The sequence below is a fragment of the Poecilia latipinna genome, unplaced genomic scaffold, assembly GCF_001443285.1.
Source record: "Poecilia latipinna isolate Pla-1442-1.1 unplaced genomic scaffold, P_latipinna-1.0 Scaffold797, whole genome shotgun sequence".
Lineage (NCBI taxonomy): Eukaryota > Metazoa > Chordata > Actinopteri > Cyprinodontiformes > Poeciliidae > Poecilia > Poecilia latipinna.
Window position 1 is genome coordinate 19,617 of NW_015113413.1, and position 23,834 is coordinate 43,450.

At 36.4% G+C, this 23,834-nt stretch overlaps 1 protein-coding gene across 2 annotated transcripts in view; it reads right to left on the reverse strand.

Moving 5' to 3' along the window:
* LOC106956215 (vasoactive intestinal polypeptide receptor 2) overlaps window positions 1-23,834 on the reverse strand; it is a 46,587-nt gene continuing 22,753 nt past the window's right edge. The window contains exons 3-14 of one of the 2 annotated variants that reach the window (XM_015046915.1): window positions 21,744-21,857; window positions 17,322-17,413; window positions 9,443-9,540; window positions 7,419-7,551; window positions 4,981-5,131; window positions 3,917-3,977; window positions 3,640-3,709; window positions 2,768-2,859; window positions 1,493-1,616; window positions 1,374-1,415; window positions 317-494; window positions 1-276 (exon numbers count right to left, since the gene is read on the reverse strand). In XM_015046915.1, the coding sequence (XP_014902401.1) occupies window positions 321-494; window positions 1,374-1,415; window positions 1,493-1,616; window positions 2,768-2,859; window positions 3,640-3,709; window positions 3,917-3,977; window positions 4,981-5,131; window positions 7,419-7,551; window positions 9,443-9,540; window positions 17,322-17,413; window positions 21,744-21,857 (1,151 nt within the window). In that variant the 3' untranslated portion in view covers window positions 1-276; window positions 317-320. Of the gene's footprint in view, window positions 495-1,373; window positions 1,416-1,492; window positions 1,617-2,767; window positions 2,860-3,639; window positions 3,710-3,916; window positions 3,978-4,980; window positions 5,132-7,418; window positions 7,552-9,442; window positions 9,541-17,321; window positions 17,414-21,743; window positions 21,858-23,834 lie in introns of both variants that reach the window. The other variant, XM_015046914.1, reaches the window with a different exon arrangement.

Genomic DNA, 23,834 nt, shown 5'->3' on the forward strand with positions numbered 1-23,834 from the left:
TCTGGTGAATTTCTGGTTAAAACACGTTTTAATTCAGTGGGTAGAAAATCCAGCAATTTTATTGTTTCTTTAGTAGCTACAGAAACTTCTGTAGCTACTAAAGCTACAGCTGCAGCGTATTGAGAAGTAGATTTAGTCAAAAACGTAACTAAGTAACTGTAACTCTGCTGCTGTGTGGTTCTTCCCGTCTCTTTCTCAGTGTGAATGTGTGCAGCGGTTTGACCCAGGTCAACGCGGAGGCTGCGTGTGTGTTGCTTTGTGTGAAACGCCCGGCCGGTTTCACAGAACCGTGGTCTCGGACTGCAGGACGGACCGGGCTCTCACAGAACCGTGGTCTCGGACTGCAGGATGGACTGGGCTCTGGAGCTGCGCTGGAACTGCATCATCTGCTCCGACCCGTTCCTGGAGGCGAAGTTGTTGCTGAAGTCACGAGCTCTGCTCAGGTGGCAGTTCAGACACATGCTGCGCCACTTCCTCTTCAGCTCCCCCTGAACCTGAAGGAAACACGCTGTAAACTCCAGGAACTGCTGCAAATCATCATAAAATGTTAATATGTTTCCACCGAATGCTCTAAATCTGGTCCTGTTCCAACATGGCTGCTTGGTGGGCAAGACTGGCGCTGGAGACTTTAACTGGTCCAAACCAGAGGAAGGAAGAGTAGCCAGAACACTGAGCATCACTACTTCAGCAAAAAGTAGCAAAATGTACTCAAGTCTACAGGAAAGGACTGGGGCTACTGAACAAAAGCAAAACTGTAATTTTGACTTTAATCTGAGAATTTTGACTTTTTTTCTAATTTTCTGAGAAAAAAGTCAGAATTAAGAGATTAAAATCAGAATTGGGAAAAAAAAAGTTGCAAATTTAAGAAAAAAAGTCAAACTTGTGAGAAAAAAGTCAGAATTTTGAGACTGAAGTTAAAATTCTGATAGAACAAACTCAACATTTTTAGTTTAAAGTCAAAATTCTGAGAAAAAAAATCAATTTTAAAATTTTGTGAAAAGCCAAAGCCGTGTGAAAAGAGTCAGACTTTTGAGATTAAAATCAGGATTGTGAGATTAAATGTTTTTCAGTGAACCTGATTATCTTCCATACAAGGAAAAATAAAATTGGTAAAGTTACTGAAGCAGTGAGTAACTGATCAAAACAGATGCAAAAAGTTACTTAAGTAAATGTAACTAGTTACTCCCCAACTCTGGTTCTGATCTCAACCCGGCTAAACTAACTTGGGATAAATTAGAGAAGGACAGAAGTTGCTACAGCTGCCAACATTAATCCTACGGATAAACAGTGAGATGTTTGTAACAACAGAACGACTTTTGGGTTAACAGGTTAAAACATTTCCTGCCTTTTACTGGTGATTTATTAAAACTCACCTCACTGTTCAGGAAACAGTACAGGATGGCCACAACCAAACCCTGGAAAACAACTGCATTCAGTAAAATACCAAAAATGCCTAATTATTATAACTATTTAAAGAAAGCAGCAAGCTCACCTGGAAGGACCCGAGAGCCAGGTCGAAAAATATCTTATAGTCTTCAGTGATGGATTCGTCGATGAAGACGACGTAGTGGATCCCGAACAGAGGGATGAGGAGCAGCGTGGATTTGGCCAGACGCCTGGCAGCAAGCAGAGAAAACATTAAAATCTAACAATATGTTCAAATCCCCGCCTGGGATTTCAGTTTTGTTGACATATTCCCAGAGCTTACATGAACTTTATGACTCCTCTGGCTTTCTCCAAAGTTACAAAAATATAAATGTTTGGTCAACTGACCACTCGCTGCGTAATTATCCTAATAGATACACTGCAAAACACAAAATATTACCACATTTTTTAGTCTAGTTTTTAGTGAAAATGCCTCACTGCACTTGAAATAAGGTAAAAGTAAAACTTACAAGTAACTTTTCAGCAAGATGTAGGAGCTTATTTTAAACTCAATAAATCCTTAATATCGATGAAAAAGACATTTTTTTCAGTAGGAGACTGAGAATCACGGAGACTGCAGGTGAATTTAATAGTAAAAATGAACTTATAATGTTCAAATAAATAAACATAATATTACAATAACAGAAGATCTGACAATTATTAAAGAGAAAATAAGAGATATTAATCCAGGGGAGGTGATAAAAACAGATGAGTGATTATGCTGATGTGTAGCAGCTGAGTGAGAAAAGAACAAGAATAAACAGGTGATGACATACCAGGTAAAAAGTAAGGAAATAACAGACTGCATATAAACACAAAGAGACAAGAACGCATTCAAAACACGAAATAAGATTCAAAACCAAATCTCAGAGGAACACAACACCTTCACACAGATTTGGTAAAGTTTATTCAAGGTTATAATAATCAAGTCAGTTGTGGATTTTTCCAGCTTTTCTCCTCCTACATTTTATCACTTTATAAGTTCAACAAAGATTTCAGGATAAAGATGCTTGAAGATTAAAACCATAGTTTGTAGTTTGGAGTTTTCATCAGACGGTAGAAAAAGCAGAGATTTCATCGTCTTTTATAAAGGCTGCATCATCAGACGCTGCCCCGGTCAGTTAGTGTCAGGAAACCCTCAGCATTTCTGACAGCTGGAGAAAACAAAATGCACAACACAAACGCGTCGCTGCTGATCCGTTTTTCTAAATATATTCAGCTGAATTTAGTCCGACTGACTGAGGAGGTGCAAACACACATATTGTCGGCTCCTATCAGCGATTATTAGCATAAATGCTGAATAAAAGCCGGGTTTGGAAAGCAGAAAGTCTGTGTGGGTTACCTGTACTGTGATTGGTCGTTGCCGCCGATGTCAGGACATCGCAGCTTCTGAACCAAGATCCGAATGATGTTGATGAACTGGATGAAGTTGACCTGGAAACAGGAGAATAGCAGGGAATAACTGACAAAGTCTCTGAATGTTTGATGCAAGCAGAGTTGGGCAGTAACTTGTTACATTTACTCGAGTAACTTTTTTGAAAAAGAAAAAAGTACTTTTAGGAGTATTTTTATTGGCTGTTGTTTTTACTTTTACTTGAGTAATTTCATCATGAAGCATCTGCTCTTACTTGGGTAAAATTTCTGGATTTTAAAATGCATAAAACTGTGACCCAGTCCGCACAGCTGCAGCATGTTCAGTGCTGCAGCATGTCTAGTGCTGCAGCATGTTCAGTGCTGCAGCATGTTTAGTACTGCAGCATGTTTAGTGCTGCAGCATGTTTAGTGCTGCATGGCTCTGTTTCTTCAGAGCCACTGCTCCCTCCAGAGACCTTTAAAGGTTGGGAGAGCTGACTGTGGGACGCCGGCCGGTCAGCGGGAGGAAACCCAGCAGGAGCTCCGGTGATTTTAATGCCCACAGACGAGGATTTCTAAAACCTGAAACCACAGCTACTGCTGGGGCAATGCTCACCGGTGCATGCTAATTGGACAGATTTTTCAGCCCTATTATAACCCCCAAAAGAGGGAGCCATCAGTAGCATTCATTTTTCTTTAATTCATACTTGGAAAGCAGCACTAAAACAATATTTTTCACTTTGTTTATGTTAAAATTTCCAGAAATAAAAAAAAACAAGACCTCCAATAAGTTGTACATTTATGTCTAGCCTCATAAATTTACTAACTATTAAAAGAAAGCGATAATAAACATCAACCTACCAAAATGGAGACTACAATTGGGCCGTTGATCACCCAGTTGGGAATGGGATTGTCGTTCCTTTCCCAGCATCTACAAGGAACATCAGCGGAAAACAAATCATCTAAATGTGAAGTAATTATTTATCATTTCTTTTCCCCCACAGAATAAAAAGTCAGATTAAAGCTGGATTTTTCTACATTGTTCAAACTAGTAAATTTTAATTATTTTCACACATCTCATGTTGGAGTGAGCGGATGTGATGTCGTTTACGGGCCGACGGGTAAGAGAGGGACTCACCCCGTGTCTTCCAGGTAAATCCTGGTCATTACCCACACAGAGACGAACACAGTGGGGATTCCTGAACAACAGAGATTTTTATATCAAACCACAAAGAAGAACTGTGGAAATGAAAAATCAGCCTCTGCTACTCTGTAAAATAATTTTCTTCTGATTCAGGAAGTGCAGAATGAACTGAAATTTGCTAAACTCAAAGTTTTATTCTTATTTTCTCAAATATTCTTTGTATTAGTGCTTTATAGTCTTAAAGAATTTAGGTTTAAATTTACTTTTCATAATTTCATAATGTCTCCTGAGACGCTCTTGTTTTGAACAAGTTGCATGAAAAAAGTGCAACAATTAACGTACAACTTAGTTTTTTTGAAAAAATTTGCCATTTTTTGTAGCGATTTCTGTAAGACAATAAAACATTCTGAGATCTCCCACATCCTGTTTGAACTGTACAGTTTATGTTCCCAAATAATAACAACAAATACAACCTGAGAAGCACAAATTAAATTAGATTTAATTCAAAAATACTTTATTACTCCCAAGAACATGGGATTATATATCAACAATGTCACATTTGGAAGAAAATGGGGAAGATTGTGAGCCTAAAAACAACATCTGGACTGTAAAGTACAAACTCCAAAAATAGAAATCATGAGAAAAGACATTATGTGGACACAGTCAGGGAAGTTAAGCCTCTTCCATGGGACAATGACCTGGAATGTAGAGCCAAAGTAGTTACAGAGTGGATTACCGTAAACTGAGTGGATGTTTAGGAAAAGTGGTTAAGAAGCCCTGATGTTAGTTTTATAGAAAATGAGCGGTTTGAGCTGGAAAACTTTGTTTAGGTAAAACCAAATCCCAGTTCTGACAGGGACAAAAATTCCCACAAATTATTGGGAGAAGCTTGTGGAAGGAAATCCAAATGTTTATTTAGCAAATCTATGAAATAGGAAGGAAATTTAAACTTAAAGTAAAAGCAGAAACATTTGAATCTAATTCAATGTCAACCATCGAAGAATGCCTCTTCTGTTAAATTATGATTTTTTAAATGTGCCATTCATGGGGTTACCTACCCCAGCCGATGAACATGTAAATAATGAAGTGTTGGTTCTCAGAGAAGATGACCACCAGCAGGGTGTGGAGGTAGAGGCCCTCCACCAGCAGCCAGAAGAAGTTCGCCATGATGAAGTAATGGAAAAACACCAAACTGGCTTTACATCCCACCTGAAGGAAACACACACAGCTGCTATTAAACAGCAGCACACATTTCTGACAAATCAGCATTTGGTTTCTAACATGTGCAGTAATGCAGTCACTGCAAATGTTACGACTGTTCAAAAAAGGAGTAAATTTCCACCAAAAATTCAAACGTTTTAAGAATTACAGAAGATTTCCAAATAAAAAAATGAAAATTTCTGGAGTTTCAAAAGCTGAAAATGTTCAACTTTTGATCATTTCTAAAAGTCAGAAATTCTTGACTTTCCAAACTCATTTAGATAATTTTCAAGTTTTCAAACTCATTTCAAACTTTTTTCTAGAAAATTTCTGACAAATATCTAAGCTATTTCTAACAAATCTTAAGTTTTTAAATTCAGATATTTCCAAGTTTTTTCTAGAAAATTTCTGAGATTAATCTAAAAATCTCTAATGTTTTCTAACAAATATTCACACCTTCAAACATTTCCAAGTTTTTTCTAGAAAATTTGAGGATAACCTCAAAATTTCTGAGATTTTTTCTAGCAAATTTTCAAGTTTTAAACTGACACATTTCCAAGTTTTTTCTAGAAAATTTCTGTGATTAATCTCAAAATTTGAAAGTTTTTTGGCAGAAATTTACTCCTTTTTTTCCACCTGCCCTTATACTGTGTCGTATAATGAGGAGGAGGAAAGAAACAGATACTTTTCACTCAAATGAACATATTTTCATGGTTTTTACTCTTTTGTTACCTGGACCGCTTCTTAAGAGGTGTGAATACTTTTGCAGAACTCCATAACAATACTCCTTATTGTTGATCTTTTAAAATATCTTTCTGACCAGAAAAGAGGATTAATTAACCTGCTTGTGATGCTCTTTGTTCTAGTTTAAAATTGGGTCGCTGGGAGGACAAACTTCATTTTACAGCACATTCAGAGTCCCTGCAGTTATCGCAGAACATTTTCCCAATGTTAGATGAACGGCAGGTAGAGGACAAACATGAGTAAAGTCAGACTGAGGCCAAAAGAAAAGAAGCTTTTATTGGTTTAGAGGTTCAGAAACACTGAGGATGTTATGAAGTACCGTAACGTCTCACAACATGAAGAGCAGCGATAAGAAATCCTGTTTGGTCTAAATTTGTTTCTAAAAACTTGTTTAAATATTGAGAATGAAATTACATAAATGAAATCAGCTTCATGGTGATAAATATAAAAATTCCAACACATTAGGAACAGAAAACTTTGTAACACTGAAACATGGAAACATTTCCTTGTTAAAAATGACTCAAAACTGAAATTATGCAAAGATGGGAAAATGTAAAATGTTTTGGTTATATTAAAAAATAGTGTTTGCCTCAATAAAACAAAGAGATAAATGAATAAAAATAAAACAAAAGAACATAATTTAATAAAATTTATGATTTCTTCTGGGCTGAAACTGCATTGTAATGACCAAAAGAGGTGAATATATCACCATTTCTACTTCAGACTATCAATAATATGAACTTAAGCCTGATTAGTTTCCTCATTTTATCCTTTTATTTTGTCATTTTATTCCAGCTTATTTCTGCTTTGTGATCAATCAGTCTCACAACCAATTGATTTAACCATTTATAACAGTTTATTCCCTTTAGTACTCGAGTTTCTCATAAATTGAAGCCTAAAAAAAGAAGAAATTCTCCATATTAATCTAACCTAGAAATATTCTCTATTTGAATAAGACCTTCACTGAACATGTGTTGTTCTCCTCCCATTTGCATGTGACCTTATTTCCTGGGTCAAAGCAGAAGTTATTGACCCGGGTTTAAGTAATTGTGCATCCAGGCTGGACTTGGATGCACAGAAAGCTGCGAAAATGAACCCAACAAACACGCAGACCACAGATTTATGCCCCTTTCACATTTAAACACTGGATTTTTGAGTTTTAGTTTGTTTGCAGAACCACAGTAGAGACGCAGCATTCAGCTTCTATGCACCACTAATCTGGAACAAACTTCCAGAAAACTAAAAAGATGCAGAAACACTGAGTTCCTTCAAGTCAAGGCTACAAACCCACCTGCTTAGAGATGCCTTTGATTAGTAGTAAATGGAACATTGATCAAAATATCTGATGTGCTTTCGGTTGATGACAAAATGTAAAGTTTACTGCTTGTTTCATAATTGTATTATTTTTTATGGTGTAAAGCACTTAGAACTGCTTTCTTGATGGAATAATTAGTGACTTTGTTTTGACTTTATTGAGCCCGTCTCTGTGAAATAACCCTAAACGTTGGAGTGACTGGCCGTTCTTCTGGCTGAGGAGAAGTTGTGACCTCACCAGAGACGGCTGGTTGGAGCACGGCGAGCTTCGGTTGAAGACGATGGCGTCTTTGACGAGGACGGCCACGGCTCGCAGGATGAAGGAGATGAAGAGGTTCAGGTGGATGTAGTTCCTGGTGCAGTGGAGCCTCCTGTGCAAATGTTGCACAAAATAAAGATAAAGAGGTAAATTAGTAAAATATCTGTTAATATGACGATGCAACAGATAAAAACTGTCGCAACAAATCAATTCATCTCATGATATATTAAAGCAAGCTCGACAAAAGACTCAACTATCGCCTGTTTTGGAAAACAATGTTTACAGCAACTTTGAAACTAATTTTATTTTTTCTTTTGGTTGTTTTATTTATTTATTTTGGATATTTAAAATATCTTCTGGATTCTGTGTTAAATGTTTGCTAGAAATTAAAGTTACTGAGCTTGAAAATGGTTTCAAACGACTTCTAGGACAATTTATCATCCAGCAAAATGAATTATTTAAAAGCATTAAAAATTATTAATAACATCTGATCTATACATTTTCCAATTAGAATCTTAGGAGGTGCAACATTTTCCTCTTCGTCATAAAAAACTTGCACTGCCTTCTTTTGCAAAGGTGATTACTTTGTTTTCTCAAAACAGCAAAAATGTCATTAATGCAATTAAAACTTTTGAGCTGAAAACAATAATTAGATTTCTCATGACCTGCAGAAACAAACACTTTTAACTTGATAAATGAAAAAGCCGTGAAATGCAAATGTGATCCATTAGTCGCAGAGTCACTGCTTGCTAATTTAAAATCCAATTAAACTCACTGGAAGCTCTTCCTCAAGCTCTATTGATCTGCCAATTAAAGCACAGAGGGACAAAGAAATGGACAAAGACTTTGGTGGCTTAAAATTAAATATTTCAAACATAAAATGTGGCTTCAGTTTTTGATGGCAATCAAAATCTTTCAAAGAAGGATTTTTAAAGCAAATTTAACCAAATGAAAGGAAAAAAGGGAGGAAATGGAACAAAAACATTTAATTTTTATGACAAGTTCAAGACTTTGAATAAAGCACGACAGACAAGAACTTAGGCAGGAAATTAATACCTAAAAGCATTTAGAGGGAGCTGAACACAAAAGTGTCTTAATTATTCTGGGGTCTTGATTGCTAGTTTGAAGATGCTTAGCATGAGGTAATTATTACAAGTTTGGTCGCCTGCTGCTGTGCAACCCGGAGATTTTCAATCAAAGTTTGAAGAACCATTAAAAAAAGGAAAAGAGGAGAGAAAAGGGTAAAATACTGTAAATGTGTCGTCAGTTTTCCCAGCTGGAAAGTTTAAAAGTTTTTTCCGATCCCATATTTATGGTCTCCATTCAACAGTTTCCAGTTAATGCCTAAAATACAGTTTTAGTGCAAATAGTTGACATATGTTTTATTAGAAAAATCATTAAGAGGCTGGTATTTACATTAATACTAAAACTTTATTGATGTCCAGTTTCTAATTTTAAAGCCTTAAAAAGTTTAAATCTGTGCCATGTGTTAAAATATAAGTATTTATGGGAGGCTGCTGACTATATTGTCATTTGTGAGGTCAAGTACTGATGTTGGATGAGATTATCCGGCTCGCAGTTTTCACTCTAATTCATTCAAAATGGTTTCTATCAGATTTACATCAAGATTGTGTAACAAGTCAGTAAGATTCTTGAGCAAACCTCAGACAAACAAACAGTGTTATAATGGCAGCGGTAGTGAAACTCAATGAGTTGAGACATTTCTTGAGTCATTTTTGCCTTATTGGCCAACACTGAGGCAAAGAGGACAGGCAAGAAAATTCCCCAACGAGTTGCACATCAGGTTTGTAAGGTTATTTGCAGGACACAACAAATAACCTTACAAACAAAATGAGTGAGTAATAATTTAAGAAAATCAGCCTTCAAGAAAAATGCTAAAAAATAAACATTAAATACCGCAGTTACTGCAGCACATGTTTTCATGCTGCCATAAGCCTACTAAATACCCATATATAACATCCTGTTGAAGTATTTGGTCTTACCGGAAGAGACAGAGGATGGCGCTGCCTGTCGTCAGGGCGATCAGAGACAAACTGTGACCCAGTGTGTACAACGTCTGAACGACCACGTAGAAGACCAGCTGCAGACAAACAGAAAACACTTTAAATCATCATTTTCATCTTGGTTTCATACGCTGCCCGGCCCGTAAGAAACACTGAAACTTTTATTAGGCATTGGATGCTTTATTTCTCAACAAGAACATTTTCTTTACACCAAGATGGTTTAATAAAAACAATGTAAAGTAGTTAAATTCAAGATAATCAAATCTTACACCAAAACACAGAGCAGAGACCGTGCTAAAAAAAACATCAGTTAAAAAGCCATGACCAGTTCACTCCCCAGACAGAAATTATGGAAAAACTCAAACGATGAGCTGAGGAGAGCAGGGTTCTGCATTCCTATCTAACTGAGTGAACTACAGCAAAGGGCATTCTGGGTAAATGCAACCAAAACAAACGCAGTGCCTAACACTAGCGGAATAAATAGCTCACGGTCTTTTACCTTTAAATCTTACAACAGCTAAAATCTGATGCCACTTTATATTAGTTTATATGACGGAGTATCAGCTTCCAACAAATAATATAAAATTCCAAGAATAAAGTCAAAATAATACAAGAATAAAGTTGTAATAATCTAAAATTAAGGTAATATTTTGAGAAGTCATAGTAATACAGGAACAAAGTCATAATATTATGATGTTATTATCATAATTGCATTTTTTCTTGGTGTGGCATTAATACTCCATCATAAATGTACATTTTGTGGGAAGGAAGTTGTGCTTTTGTCTTCCTCTGAGGTTTTTGTGTTGCTTCCTTCAGCAGTTCTTGGCGCAGCGCCCCCACAGGAGACAGGGGGAACAACTGGTTTGAAATGCAGGAGGAAACCAAACCACAGCAGCTAAAAATGCCAAATGTTGCACTTTTGGTTCCTATAATCGAACTGAGTCTATTGGACTATCAGGTGTCCAGAATATGTCATGCTGATTTGTTTAGGATTATACAAAATATTACTTGTAAGGGGGTTAATGTTTTTAAAAACAATTTATTAATCTGGACAATGAATTCAAAAAGTGAAGGTTTCAAATACCGTGAGGGTAAAAGAGCAGTCTGCTGTGTTAGCTGGAGTTCAACTAGAAAAGGTGATTTAAAAATCTAGTCATTTGCTTCAAGTTACATAACCTCAACTTTAGCTTCAGATTTGGAGCAGAATGATTAAACCGGCTTGCAGCCGGGTCAAATGATAAAGACAGAGTTATGAGACCACTAATCGTTCGGTCTTCCTTCTGGATCAACTAGTTTAAACAACAAGCAGCATTAGAAGCTTAAAGTCTTACTGACTGCAGCGTTATTAGATCACATCTCCCTGTTTCTGCTGAGCTAGCCTGCTTACAGCTCGGTGATTTCAGCTGAAATTAAGAGAGGAGAGCAGGACAGGGTGACATGAAGCGAGAGAGAGAGAGAGGACAGCACAATGAGCAATTCAGCCGCGCCATTTGTGACACAAAACGAGCAAAACAAGCGAACAGGAGGAAGCCGCGGTTACACAACAAAAAAGAGCAGAAAACAGGAGCAGAGTGGAAGAGCAGAAGGTGGATTTCACGGCTGACATGTCGTACAGAAGCCACCGAAATATGATCACAAAAATCAACATCCTCACAATTAATGATAAATTAAAGAACTGGTAGCTATTTAAATACACAAAAATTCAAAACATGGGAATAAAATATGATATTTTAGTTAGTTTCAAATGACAGCTGATATGAATTCAGGAACATCAAAACTCATTTTCTAATTAATCTAAAACCTTTACAGTCCAAAGGGTCATTTATCTCCCAGTCCAGATAAATAAACATCAGGCTGCAAATGTTACATGATTGAAAAATAAATAAAACCACAATTTATCATTTTTGAGAAAGATCTTCTGTAGGAAATTTCTTGACATTTGGAAAAAGGAAAAAAAGTGAATGTTCTTTTGTAAAATGCTTTTTCTTCTAGTATAGTTAATTAGTTTTTATCTATTTTGCATTTGTTTATTTTTATACTAACTTAATTTGTTATGTGGTCTATGTATGTTATGTATTTTTAGTTTAAGTTGAATGTGTGAACCCCAGAAAAAGCAGATTTAGGGAACATTAGCTACTGGGGATCCAAATAAAAAAAAGAAAAAATTGGAAAAAGCTCAACAACCCAATAAAAAAGGTTGGTTTTGTTCTAGAAACTCTGGAGATGATGGAGCAAAGAAGGATCTTCTTAAAAATAAAGAAAATTACAAACATCCCAGAGCATCCTCTTCATAAAACTGCTTTAGAACCGCTGTAACACTGACTGCTACAGGAGATCCTTCCTGCCATCAGCACTTGAAGGAAATTGTATCAATTATAGCAACATTTAGTTAATTTTCCTCTGGGATCAATAAAGTATTTTTAAATGAATGAGGAGCCATTGCAGAAGAGAAGCCAGTTGCAGACTGATCTAGAGTCTAAATTAGTCATAAAAATCAATTTGAAACAGGGAATTATCTCCAATATGAATCTTTAAATCATGTTCAGTTGCACTAAAATGCACGCAGACACCCCGGTATGCGTTTCCATTTGGTTTTCCTGTGACGGATAGTGGGCAGTTGAAGGTTCATGCAGGGAGATGATGAAGACAGAAATAATCTCCTGACATTCCTGGTGATCCTCGAGGCGCCGCAGTGACAAACGTTATCCAGAGCAGCTGTCAATCCAGATGACAAACGGCTCCCTGCGTCCGCCACGACAGCAGCAGAGCCACTTATTCAACAGAAACAAGGCCAGCAGGACATAATGCGTCTTAAATACAAGAAAAATAAATAAAAATGTTTCCCTCTTATTTAACAAAATATATAAAACATACAAACATAATAGATGTCACCATTTCACATTTAGAATCCTTTCCAGACATTATATCTTAAATAGTAATGTAATAATACATTTAAATTCAGAATATATAAGTAAATGAACAAAACAACAAAAAACAACAAAACCACAATAAAATAAACAAAACCAAAATAAAAACAAAACCTGGGATTTATAGTAAGTTAAACGTCTATTATTGAGAAAAGTTTGACTCTTAGGGCTGCAAAACATTTTATTAAAGATTCAAAAAATAATTGTTTTTAATGCTTTCTCAATTGGATTTTTTTTAAACATTTATGAATCAATGAAGTTTATTTGCATATTTCAGTAACAAAGCAGTTCAAAGTTCTTTATGTCATAAAAACATAAAATGTAGTAATAAAAAAACACCAACCAGTAAAAACCAGTATGAAACTTTACATTTTGATGATGACCATCATAAAAATAAACATCAAATATGAATGTAAAATTTGGAAAGCAGAATAATATTTTTTATTCTTTATTTAAATTACATATTTTTCCAGAAAATTTATAAATTTCAAGAGACTTGGATAACAAGCATTGTATTTCCATCTAAATATTTACAATCTCACTCATAAAACTAATTTACTAATTATGATTTACAAAACTAATAAATTATTAAGTGAAGTTCAGTGTGTAAGAAAATGTTAAATTAAAGAGGAAACGTTTTCCTTCAGTTCCTTAGACCTTTCTCTGCCTACATGTTTTAATATCAGCCAGCAGGAGCTGCACACGCTCTCTCCCAAAGCCCATTTAGTCACAAATTAACCCTAACAAGCACAAAACCAGGGAACTGGGAGACAGACCAGCAGCAATGCCCCCTGCTGAGCTGCTACTTTATGGCATAAACTGGTTTTTAAACATGTCCAAAGTCTCAGTGAAAAAAGGGAACCGTTTTCTCTTTTTTGTGATTTCCTTGAAGGTTTAGTCGGATGTAAATGTTTCTCTTGTGTGTCGCTGCAGAGCTGGTGCAGTGAGGCAGTTTGTTGCGTCTCGTGAGCTGAAGAGCCTCATTAACTCGACTGTGTTGGAGGGTGAAAGGAAACTTGGAAAGAACGCTGATTACCAATGTGAACATGACTATTCAGGCTTTGTTAGCGATAAACGTTTTCATTCAGAACGGTCTCTCTGCTTCGTAAACCTCGGATTGCTACTAGAAACATCTTAATTTGACATGAAAATGACCGTCATACCTGCATGGAGAGAAACAAGTACAGAAACCAATGAGTGGAACATGGAAACATCAATCTGCAACATTTAAGCCGACATTTTTACTCTTCATCTGTTAGAGGGGGGCAATGACATCATCATCATCAGTTATCTTGCTGTTTACATTGGAAAAGACACCTGATTAGCAGAGTTGGGCTGTTCTGGTTTAAATGTTCCCTTAGTAATGAAATCACCATCAGAGGAAGAGAAAGCAGTGAGTTACAGGCAGTGAGCCAATCGCCCAACAGTCGGCCAAAAATGGCCAATGAAAACAGGAGACTGGTGTCTCCATCCATCCATCGGTTCATCATCCATTCAACTGTTCATCCATCCATTTGTCCATTAAAACAACCATTTAACAGTCTGTCCATCCATCCATCTATCCTTCTACTATCCATCCATCCATCGGTTCATCATCCATTCAACTGTTCATCCATCCAACTGTCCATTAAAACAACCATTTAACAGTCTGCCCATACTTCCATCCATCCTTCTACTATCCATCCATCCATCCATCTGTTCTTCATTGATCTGTTCATCATCCATCCACCTCAGATTCCATATTTCTCTGTCCAGGAAAACCTGAACTGGACTGTCAGCGAGTCTGGATGTTCAGAAAAATAAATCCTGACCACAATGCTTGTCATGCTGCTTTTTTTTATGCTCAGTCATCTTCAGAAAAAGAAAAAAAACAACAACCTGATTTTGGCACTTTAAAAGCTTTTCATATTTCCCCATGGTGTATATATAAAAATCAGTGAATGCATTCTGTAATTGTTGTCCTGTCTTCCTTTGTTCTGAGAGACGGTCCACTTCTCTCTGCCAGAAGCTCGTTATTGTTTAGGATGTCGTGGCTGATTGGTCGAGTGTCAACAGTGAAGCTGAACCCAGAGAGACCGGCTGGAAGTTAGAGGAGCACAATGGACGATTCAGAGGAAGAATGGGACCAAACACAAAGAGGCCACACGCTGTTCATATCACAAATCCTCCTGAAGGGTCCAAACGCTTGAGAGGGAAATAAAAACACAGAACTTCCTCTGAAACAAGTGGCTTTAAAACAGCTAGTGATGAAAATGCTTCATGATCATTTCTATGTGACGATGTGCACAGACAGACACTAGGTGGTGCTACAGTACCTTTTTCCCGTTGAGGAAAAAAGTGCCCTTCAAAAATACTTTTTTTTAAAAGGTGTACTATTTAATTTCTGGATTTAAGCCACGCGGAAATGAATCTGAAATTCGTTGAGCAAATAAAACAATGAAGTGTAAAAGTGTAAAATGAAGCGGTGAGATCATATTTCTCCTATTTTAGCTTCGCTTCATTGTTAAATCCAGAACAGAATTTTAAATTCTCCTGCTCCCATATAAATCAGTTGACCTATTTCTGCCAATAACTTTGTGTTTTTGTTGTATGTATTTTTCTCTTGACTCTTTAAACTCGGTTCTCTGAAGGAGTTATTTCTGCAACTACAACTCTTACAAATTCAGCTTCAATTCAATCCAAGATGGAGGAACTGAAGGAACCAGAATCAGCTTTAAAGTCTAAACTTGAAGCTTAACTCTGGTTTATCAAGTTCACAGCATAAATTTATTACTGAATATAAATTAAATTTTCATTTGTAAAATGCATTGAGGTGGCATTTATTTTGAATCAGCCTTAAATAAATAAACTGCAGTGAACTGACTTGAGTGTATTTTTGACTTGCATTCAAATTGCAAACCTCCTCCACTGAATTAATTCAAGTTAAACTTTTATTTTTAGCCTTCATTTAGGTCTTCGCCAGCCTTATGAAGCAGATGAACACATCAGGACCCAATTTAAAGGGTTAAATATGTGATTATATGAGCAAGCACTTCCTTTGAACCAAATTAAATTGGACAAACTCAATTTATTTGAAATCTTGATAACAGCAGATCCGCATCTATCAGATCATAAATATTTAAACATCTGAACATTTCCAGTGTTTTACCCAGTGCTGATACATGATCAGATGTTTCCTTTAATTCAAACACGCGTCCGAATCTCTGCAGAAGGTGGGAGGAAGATGAAGTTTGAAAAACTACAAACAAGCAGCACTGAAAAGTCTGCAGAGCCTTAATTAGGTAGAGGAGAAACAACAAGTCTGCAGCCGTTTTGATGGGATGCTGTGGGAAATCTCTGAATGCTCCAACGGTTAGCAGGAACAAAAACAACCGAAGATCCAAACAATGGAGACTTTTTAATGCCACAGGCAAAGATCAGCCTCTCTGGTGCTTTTATTTTCATTTAAATGAATTTTAATGCAACTTTCAACAGTTTTTCTCATCTTATACACATGTTGAAGACAAATACTGTGTAAATAAAGTTGAATAGAGCGTCACTTCATTCACTCTGCGCTGCATTAAATATGTTATTAAGGGTCAATTAGTGTGTGTATACTGTAAATTGTAACATTGTATTTAATTGGAAAAAAAAACAAAACAAATATAACTTGATTTTGGTTAAAGTTTTGCCAACAGTTAAACTAAGTCCAGTGAATTTAAAGAGGATTTAAATGTACTTTTTAAACGTTTTATACTAAGCACTTCATTTAAATAAGTTGAAGGCCTTTTGAGGTAAAAATGTTTTAAAAATTAGCTTAGTTTAGTTTATATGACATGAGGATTGGCCAGAGAGTTATCCCACAATCCATTGCGCCACCAGCAGCAGCAACTAATTAAACCACTTTTTTGTCAAAAAAATAAAAATCCAAAACGTCTTAAGACATTTAAGGGAAGAATGAGCCTCTTTCAGAGAAGTGCAGTTCTTCTTGGCTATTTTTTGCATTTACATTTGTACACATTAAACACCTTGAGTGAGTTTTATGTTAATTTTTATGACCATCCTGGCCTGCCTGGTATAAGATTGTGTTTTTTTAGAGAAAAGTGAGCAAAATAAAACTTCTTCATGTATTTTCTGTCAAAGTTTGAGCAGAGAAACAAATAAAAATCAGCAGCCAGGAGTTGGTTTAATCAATAAATTTTATTTTGATATAAACAGATTCAAGTTTTGTTTTTATGTTTTTAGGAGGCTTTGGGGTTTGTCTACATATACAAAGAAAAATAGCTTTGAGTGCCGTTTAACTACAACATACTCAGATTGATTAAACTAACTTAAGTTATGCTTACTAAAACTGCACAAGTACTCAGCTACTTTAACGAAAACTTAATTTTTTTTGATGCAACAAGTTTGCATATATTCTTAAAAAAATAAAGAGAACTAATTAGATTTTGCAGTGTTGTGTGAAATCTCTAATGTAAGCTGTTTTTCTTGTTTTTTTTTCCAAGTTACTCCTCAAGAAAATTTCAGAAAAAAATACAAGTTATAATAGTTTTCAAACTCGATTAGTAAGAAACTACGTTTTCCCTCATTATTAACTACAATCAGAGTTACAGTATTAACTCAGTTCTGTTCCATCACTCGGTCAGCGTCTGACAGCATGAAATGAACAACTTAACATCCATTTGCTGCATGACTGAAGCAAATGGTTTTATATGTTGATGCAGAAACCAAACTACACATCTCACTCAGCCGTTGTGCATATTGACCTCTGAACGATCCAGGCTCCTGCCACTAACCGGTGTTAATTAACAGCCAAGCCTGCAGGCCTCGTCGATTTGAGGCCACTAATGGTCCAGATGATGCTGCAGCTTCCTGTCAGCATCACAAACACGATCCGTCTGAGATTGGTGGGAATTTAAAAACAGAGTGAATCCAAAGGGAAGGGACGCTACCTTCTCCTGGCGCGTGTCCAGCCCACACACGCTGCTGATGTTTGGGAAAACCTCCGACCAGCCGGCTGCTGTGCAGTTCCTGCTGATGTTACCTGGGAAGAAAAGATGGAGCGAAAAAAAATCACAACGAGTCCAAAAAATATATTTCTACCAGCAGGAAAGATGTTCTGGCTGCACAACTGGTTCAAATGTAGAAATGAAGGGAAACTGAAGGAGTTAAGGTGTGAAGGAAGTGAACATGATCTGCACTGAAAAAACACAAAATCTGATCAAATCTAGTTTCTAATGCAAATATCTCAGTACACTTTAAATGAGACAAAATCGTATTTATTTACAAGTAACTTTATAGAAAAATAAAGAAGTTTAAGTCAATAATCTCTTCATATTAAAGTTTTAGTTCCACTGGCAGATTATTTCACTCATTAGATGGGAAAAATTTATTTTTATAAGTAAAATAAATTAAAATAAATTAGTGTAACCATTACTTTATTATCAAACTTAAAACAAGCTCCTATAACTTGCTGAAAAGCTTTAAGTTTTGTCTCATTACTGGTGTAAGAAGATACATGCACTAGAAACTAGACAGAGATACTTGGTAAGATTTGTTTTTGAAGTGAATTTTATTATCTGACATCTTAACGTCCCACAGCCAAAAAGCTTCTAGTTTTTAATCTGTATTGGTAGAAAGTAGGTGAAACCAAGTAAATAACTCTAAGCAAAGCAGTACAATCTCAACCATTTTGTCGCAAACACGAAGCTAAAACTTAAATCAGATTTCCAACTCTGGAAACTGTCAACACGATTACAGATAATGTTCAGAGTTCTTAGTTTTTTTCCCCCACTTATATTGGAATTCATGCAGAATATATAAAAAACAAATACATTCCATTTAATTTTGCAAACACAATAAATTTGTTGGATAAAATATTTCAACCAGAGAAACATATTAAACTTATGATACTCTGGTCCTGATGCAAAATTACGCAGCTTAAACTTAAAACCACATGACCTTTTTGATAAAGGTCACCACTTTACCGTCTTCTCAGTATGTTTAACTTAAACTGCTGCAAGCAGACTTGAATAAACCCGGTTCGTCACCTTTTCTCTGAGTAGCTGTGACATTCAGCATGAGGGACACGTTTGGTTGAAAATATAAAGATCTTCACACTGCAGAGCTGACATGTACAGTTTCAGCAGCGTCTGTGTTGTTCAATCATGCAGGTGTAAATATTTCATCAAAGCTCTCACTGTAACAGAAAGAGTCAAACACAAAGTCAGGCGTTCTGCACAGAATTCATAACAAAAGAAAGGCTGCAGAAACGGCGTGACATTTCCGAGCTGAGAGAAATGCAGCCTGCAGGATGAAGTCACACGGCACCGATGGACGTTACAGCAGGATTATGCTTCAAATTATGACCAGGAACAAGGCAGGATGATGCAATCCATCATAAACTGGCGAGAGATCCCAGAAAAAATAAAATTCTGGTGCACAAATATCTGACTTGAAAACATGAACATGAAAAAGTCAGATAAACCATGATGGATAATGAGAAGTTTCATTTATTTTTATTCTTTTCCTCGGTTTCATGTAAACCAAACATTGATTTGTTCTTCCATTAAAAGGTTTTTATCCGATTCTTTGAAATGAGACATGATGTGAGAAGAAAATGTTTTAGACATTTGAAACCTTTTGAAGAGTTAGCCAATTAGTCAAAAGTTCTTAAAAGCTTTGTTGTTTTTTTCCTCTCTTCTGTGTTTAATTAAATAGAGAACAAAAAACATTAAGGAAATTAGGGATTAATATTTTAATTAATGGGCTGCACGGTGTAATGATGGATAAACGTTTTTTGTGTAATGTTGAGTTTTCCTCTGCCATTTGCACATTTAGCAGCGCGTTGACGCGACTCATTGACAGCGTTAAGCCCCTCCTCCTGGCTCTGATTGGTTGTTTTTGGTGCATTTCTTTAGATGTCAACAGCAGCTCACGGAAAAGGTGGGGGAGATCAATCTTTTCACAGATCATCTGTCACATATGACATGGTGACAATATGTAAAAAACATTTTTTATAAAAGTTGCATACTGCAGCTTTAAATGAATTGATATTTTAACTCCAATTTGGGCAATTTTATGGTCAACTCAAGAAAAAAAACACTTCAGATAGGATACTTCTAGGGTATCATGACAAAATGTTGCAGAAAGCTCAAGATCAGCTTAAGATTATTAGTTATAATCCAGTCAGATGTTAACAGTCATGGAGTTGAAACACACTGAACTGTGACCTTAATCTGGTGTGAATCAGGTCAGTGGAACATTTAGTGACAAGAAGATTCAACATTTCCACCAAAAGTCTGGATTTTCTCTCCCAGTCTGTGACTAAAAACATGTTTTATGAGATTTTTATGCAGCAGCGTCACAGCTAATGGGACTCTAAGAAACTGCAGGATAAAGAAATCTGACGATGACCTGGGGGCAGCGTTGAACCTTGTAGAGCTTAGAAAAGAAACATTCTTTCACACTTTAAAACTGCCAGAACAATTTCCCTGAGGCCATGTATAAAACACAGCGAGTGTCTCACAAGTTGTAGAAAATTACCGGTAACCATCCCGTCTCGGTGCTGCAGCAGATAAGCAGCTTAATTGCGTTTGTAAATAAGTGCCATGTTCAGTAAACTGTGAACTGCTGAGGGACGTTTTCACTGCCAAAATCAGTGCGGTGCACCGCGAGTTCAGCTCCCTTTGGAGATGCCCAGAATGCACTGCAAGAAGCTCAAAGCATCACTGGCTTGCTGAGTGGAAGTAAGCACACGTCTGCCCTTAATGTGCCCCTAACAAACCCTCTGCACTGTTATCCTGCAGGCTAAACTCAGCCGAAGCTCCCAGATTATGTCTGTGGGCGCAACGCTTGCAGAGTATTGCAGTTCTCTGGAACCTCAGAGCAGGAGGAGGTCAGGAGTGGGAAAAAAAGTTTTGTTTGAAGTTAGACTGAGACAAATGCTAAATCCCTGCATTTAAAAATGCTAAACTTTAAGGAGAAAACTGTGCAGCGAAGTCTAAAGGTCAATAAGCAGCAAATCCTCAAATTTAAGAAGATAGTGCTCTCAAAAAAAGGCACAAAATTAACCAATCCTTTGTCTAAAAATAGCCAGAGTTCCTGTAATGAACTGTTAGGTACTATTTTTTTAAAAAACTGTATTTTAACCATTTTTCTTTCTTTCCAACAAGAATCTTACAAGTGTTTGTTGTTGAAGTCCTCTTTTCCATGACATCTTCTTTCCAAAATTTAAAAATCTTCAACTTTTCAAGTGACTTAGTGAGTTTTTTTCGGCCAAAATGTACTTTTATCCATGTTCAATGGCTGATGTAGGCTGTAAATGGCATTTAAATCTCATTCATTATATTCTATGGATGTCATTTTCTCTCTGATCCTCCCAGAGAAAAAATGTTTGATAGAAAAAAAATAGTTTTTATGACACATAAAAGCCTGATTGACACAATGAGTGCAAGTTAAAAAATAAGCTATATTTCTAATGACTGCAAATTAGCTAGAAAATACAAAGAATGAAAAAAGGTTGAGATTCTGAAACTTCAGGAAGCATCCTGTAGATACTAAATGTTATTAAATGTTAGTCCAACAGCGTAAGCGTGAAACATTTCAATAAAAAGCTTCAGTAAAAACGCTGTGACTTTGGCGGGGAGGAGCTGTCCCACAGAGAGAAGTGTCGGTACGCCGCCGGATGCTTAATAATATTCAGTCATCAATTTGGAAATCGGAGCAGAAAGCCAAACTGTCATGCGGTCACCGGCAGGGAAAATGTGATGTGGAGTCAGGAGGGAATCCAGGAGCCACAGAGTCACTCAGACGAGACGATAAGTGACGATAAGTGAAGGTGAATCATGGGACATGAAGGACAGAACGTCTGCTGAGCGAAAACCGCCTTCTGACTCGCTGTCATTTAGAAATGCTCTAAACCAGACGCATTCATTAAATTAAAAACATGAAAGTCTCTGGAGGATGGCAGCAATCTAGACAGTTACATCATGAATTGTATTGGAGACAAAGAAATATGTTACAAAATGTTACCTTTTTGTTTTTATTTAATGAGAAATTATTTTCAGAGGTTTTTTTGTGCCCTTAAAAATGTTATGTTGCTTTGAGAACTTATTGTTTCATAAATGTATCACCATGTGAAACACACTTACACACAGATGTTTGAAAGCCTGTATTTTTGTTATGTCTTGACATTGGAAATTAGAATATTACATCATACGAATAAAAAACCTTTTAAAACCAGAAATGTGGGTTTAATGAAATGCATGTTTAATACCTGCTTGAAGATTATTTTCAAAAGGCAAAATAAAAAAAAACAAAAATTGTCTTTATTATTTTTTCACTGGTTAACGATTTATTAAATCACAGCTTACCGTTTCTGCTGAATAACAACTTCAGGGCTCGAGGACAGGGGATGGTGACCGTCTCTCCAAATTCAGCCCGGTCCCAACACGCGATGTTGTCCCAGGTTCCTCTGCATCCCGACTCTGTCCAAAACAAACACAACTTCAACTCAACACAGTTTAATAACAGGAGCTGAACTGAAACAGTGTTTGCAAACTGTTTTCTTCCGATTATTGCAAACAGATAAAAAATTATTCAATTGTACATCTTTGAAAAGAAATAGTAGAGCCTGCTGCACAACCCACAAGAATGGAGCAAGTGGTTTCTGGATGGGAAGTCAACAACAAAATACTTTTCTTTTCCAGCAGCCATTGCACAGCTCATACAGCGATAAAATCAGCTGACCAAACATGCTGGAACTTCTTCCTGCTAGTTAACAGCATAGTGTGAATTTGCTCGTTTTCCAGACACCAAAAAACATTAAACTTATTGATTTAGAAACAGTTCAGACCAAAATGGAGGTACACAAATATGCAAAATGTGAATTTTCCACTAAAGGCCCCCCATAATCACTTCTTGTTAACACTTATATGCTGCATTATGCATGATTTGTCTCAAAAAATTGCCACACAAATGGAGAATCGGCTCAAAATGGGCTGAAAATTGCGCAATGTACCCCCAAAAAATAAAATAATTAATAAGGTGTCCTATTTTTTAACACAGCACTAACAAGACCAAAGAAGAAAATGTCTTAGTACGCATTTGTCTGTGCATCTTTCTCACTCTGACTAAAAGTTTGAACAGAGCGAAACTTGATCATGACAAAACATGAGGGAAGCACCAACCCTGCAGAAAGACAACAAATAAACTCTGGACAGAAATAGCTCCTCCAGCTCTCAGCATGAGTCCTAATGGGTGCTACGCTGCTGATGGCAAACAGTCAACTGGGCTTTTTACTGATAGATGAGCGGAGACAGTGTGTGGGATAGCATGAAGTTCTGCTCCACAACATCTCTGCTAAAGATCCTTTGTAACCGCGCAGAGCCGTAAAAACCAGCCCAAAATAACACAGAGACAGAAATAAAGCTGCAGCCCAAACTGGATGTGACATTTTTATGTTGCTCAGCTGAAGATCATATCAAAACTCTGAAGCATTGCTGTTTTGTCAGGAAATATTAAAGACACTGACGGATCTAGTTTAGAGTATGGAGGTCAAAGTGTGCAGCGTTGAAATCTAAACTAGTTCAGCAGATCTTTCCAGACACTTTTCCTCTCAACAAAATCTCTCTATTGTTTTCATTTGAGCTCAAGACCAAAAGATATTTATAAAAATCCTTCTGCTGATTTTTCTCCAAGTCTGATCAATCAACATTTATCTGCTGTGACGATCCAGGAGCTGCTTCTTCTTCTCTGATGGTTTATTTCCGGCATTATTGTCAAAAGGTCTGAATGTGTTTTCAGTGAAGCATCAAATTCTGCCACATCCAGTAAGTGTATCATTTATGATGTGTCCCCTTTGCATAATATATTGCATTTATACTACAGAAAAATGTAGAAAGTCTACAATCTGCATTTAAATTAAACTTAAAATTGCACAAATTGGAATTACAAAAAAAAAATTCACCAAATGGAAACACGTTATTGTTTGTGCTAGAATGAGGTGGTTTTTCAGAATTAGTGTATTTTGCATAACTGCAATGGAGACACTTTTTATGCATCACACAAGTCACTTGATCAACAACCAGATGTTATTTGGCATGGCATGTTTTTTAATGATTGTTGCATGAACAAACTTATTCATGTGTGATTTTAATTGCATTTCTTATTTAAAGAAACGTTACAATTGTGAAATTTTGCTTTTTTGACATAAGCGGAATATTAGCAAAGTTTTCCTAACATTTGTAATCGAAACACAACTACTGTCATACTGCATTTTAATTTTCCCTCACATGATAATCTCAGGCAGAAGTTCAAGTTCTTGACCAGAAAAAGGTTAAATAATTGTTAGCCATATTAATCAGGAAGTCGAAGCACCTACTATGCTGTGTCAGCCAAGTCAAGCATTCGGCATGCTGAGTTGGGTGAAGCACTCTATCAAAGCAGATATTAAGTAATGGTGC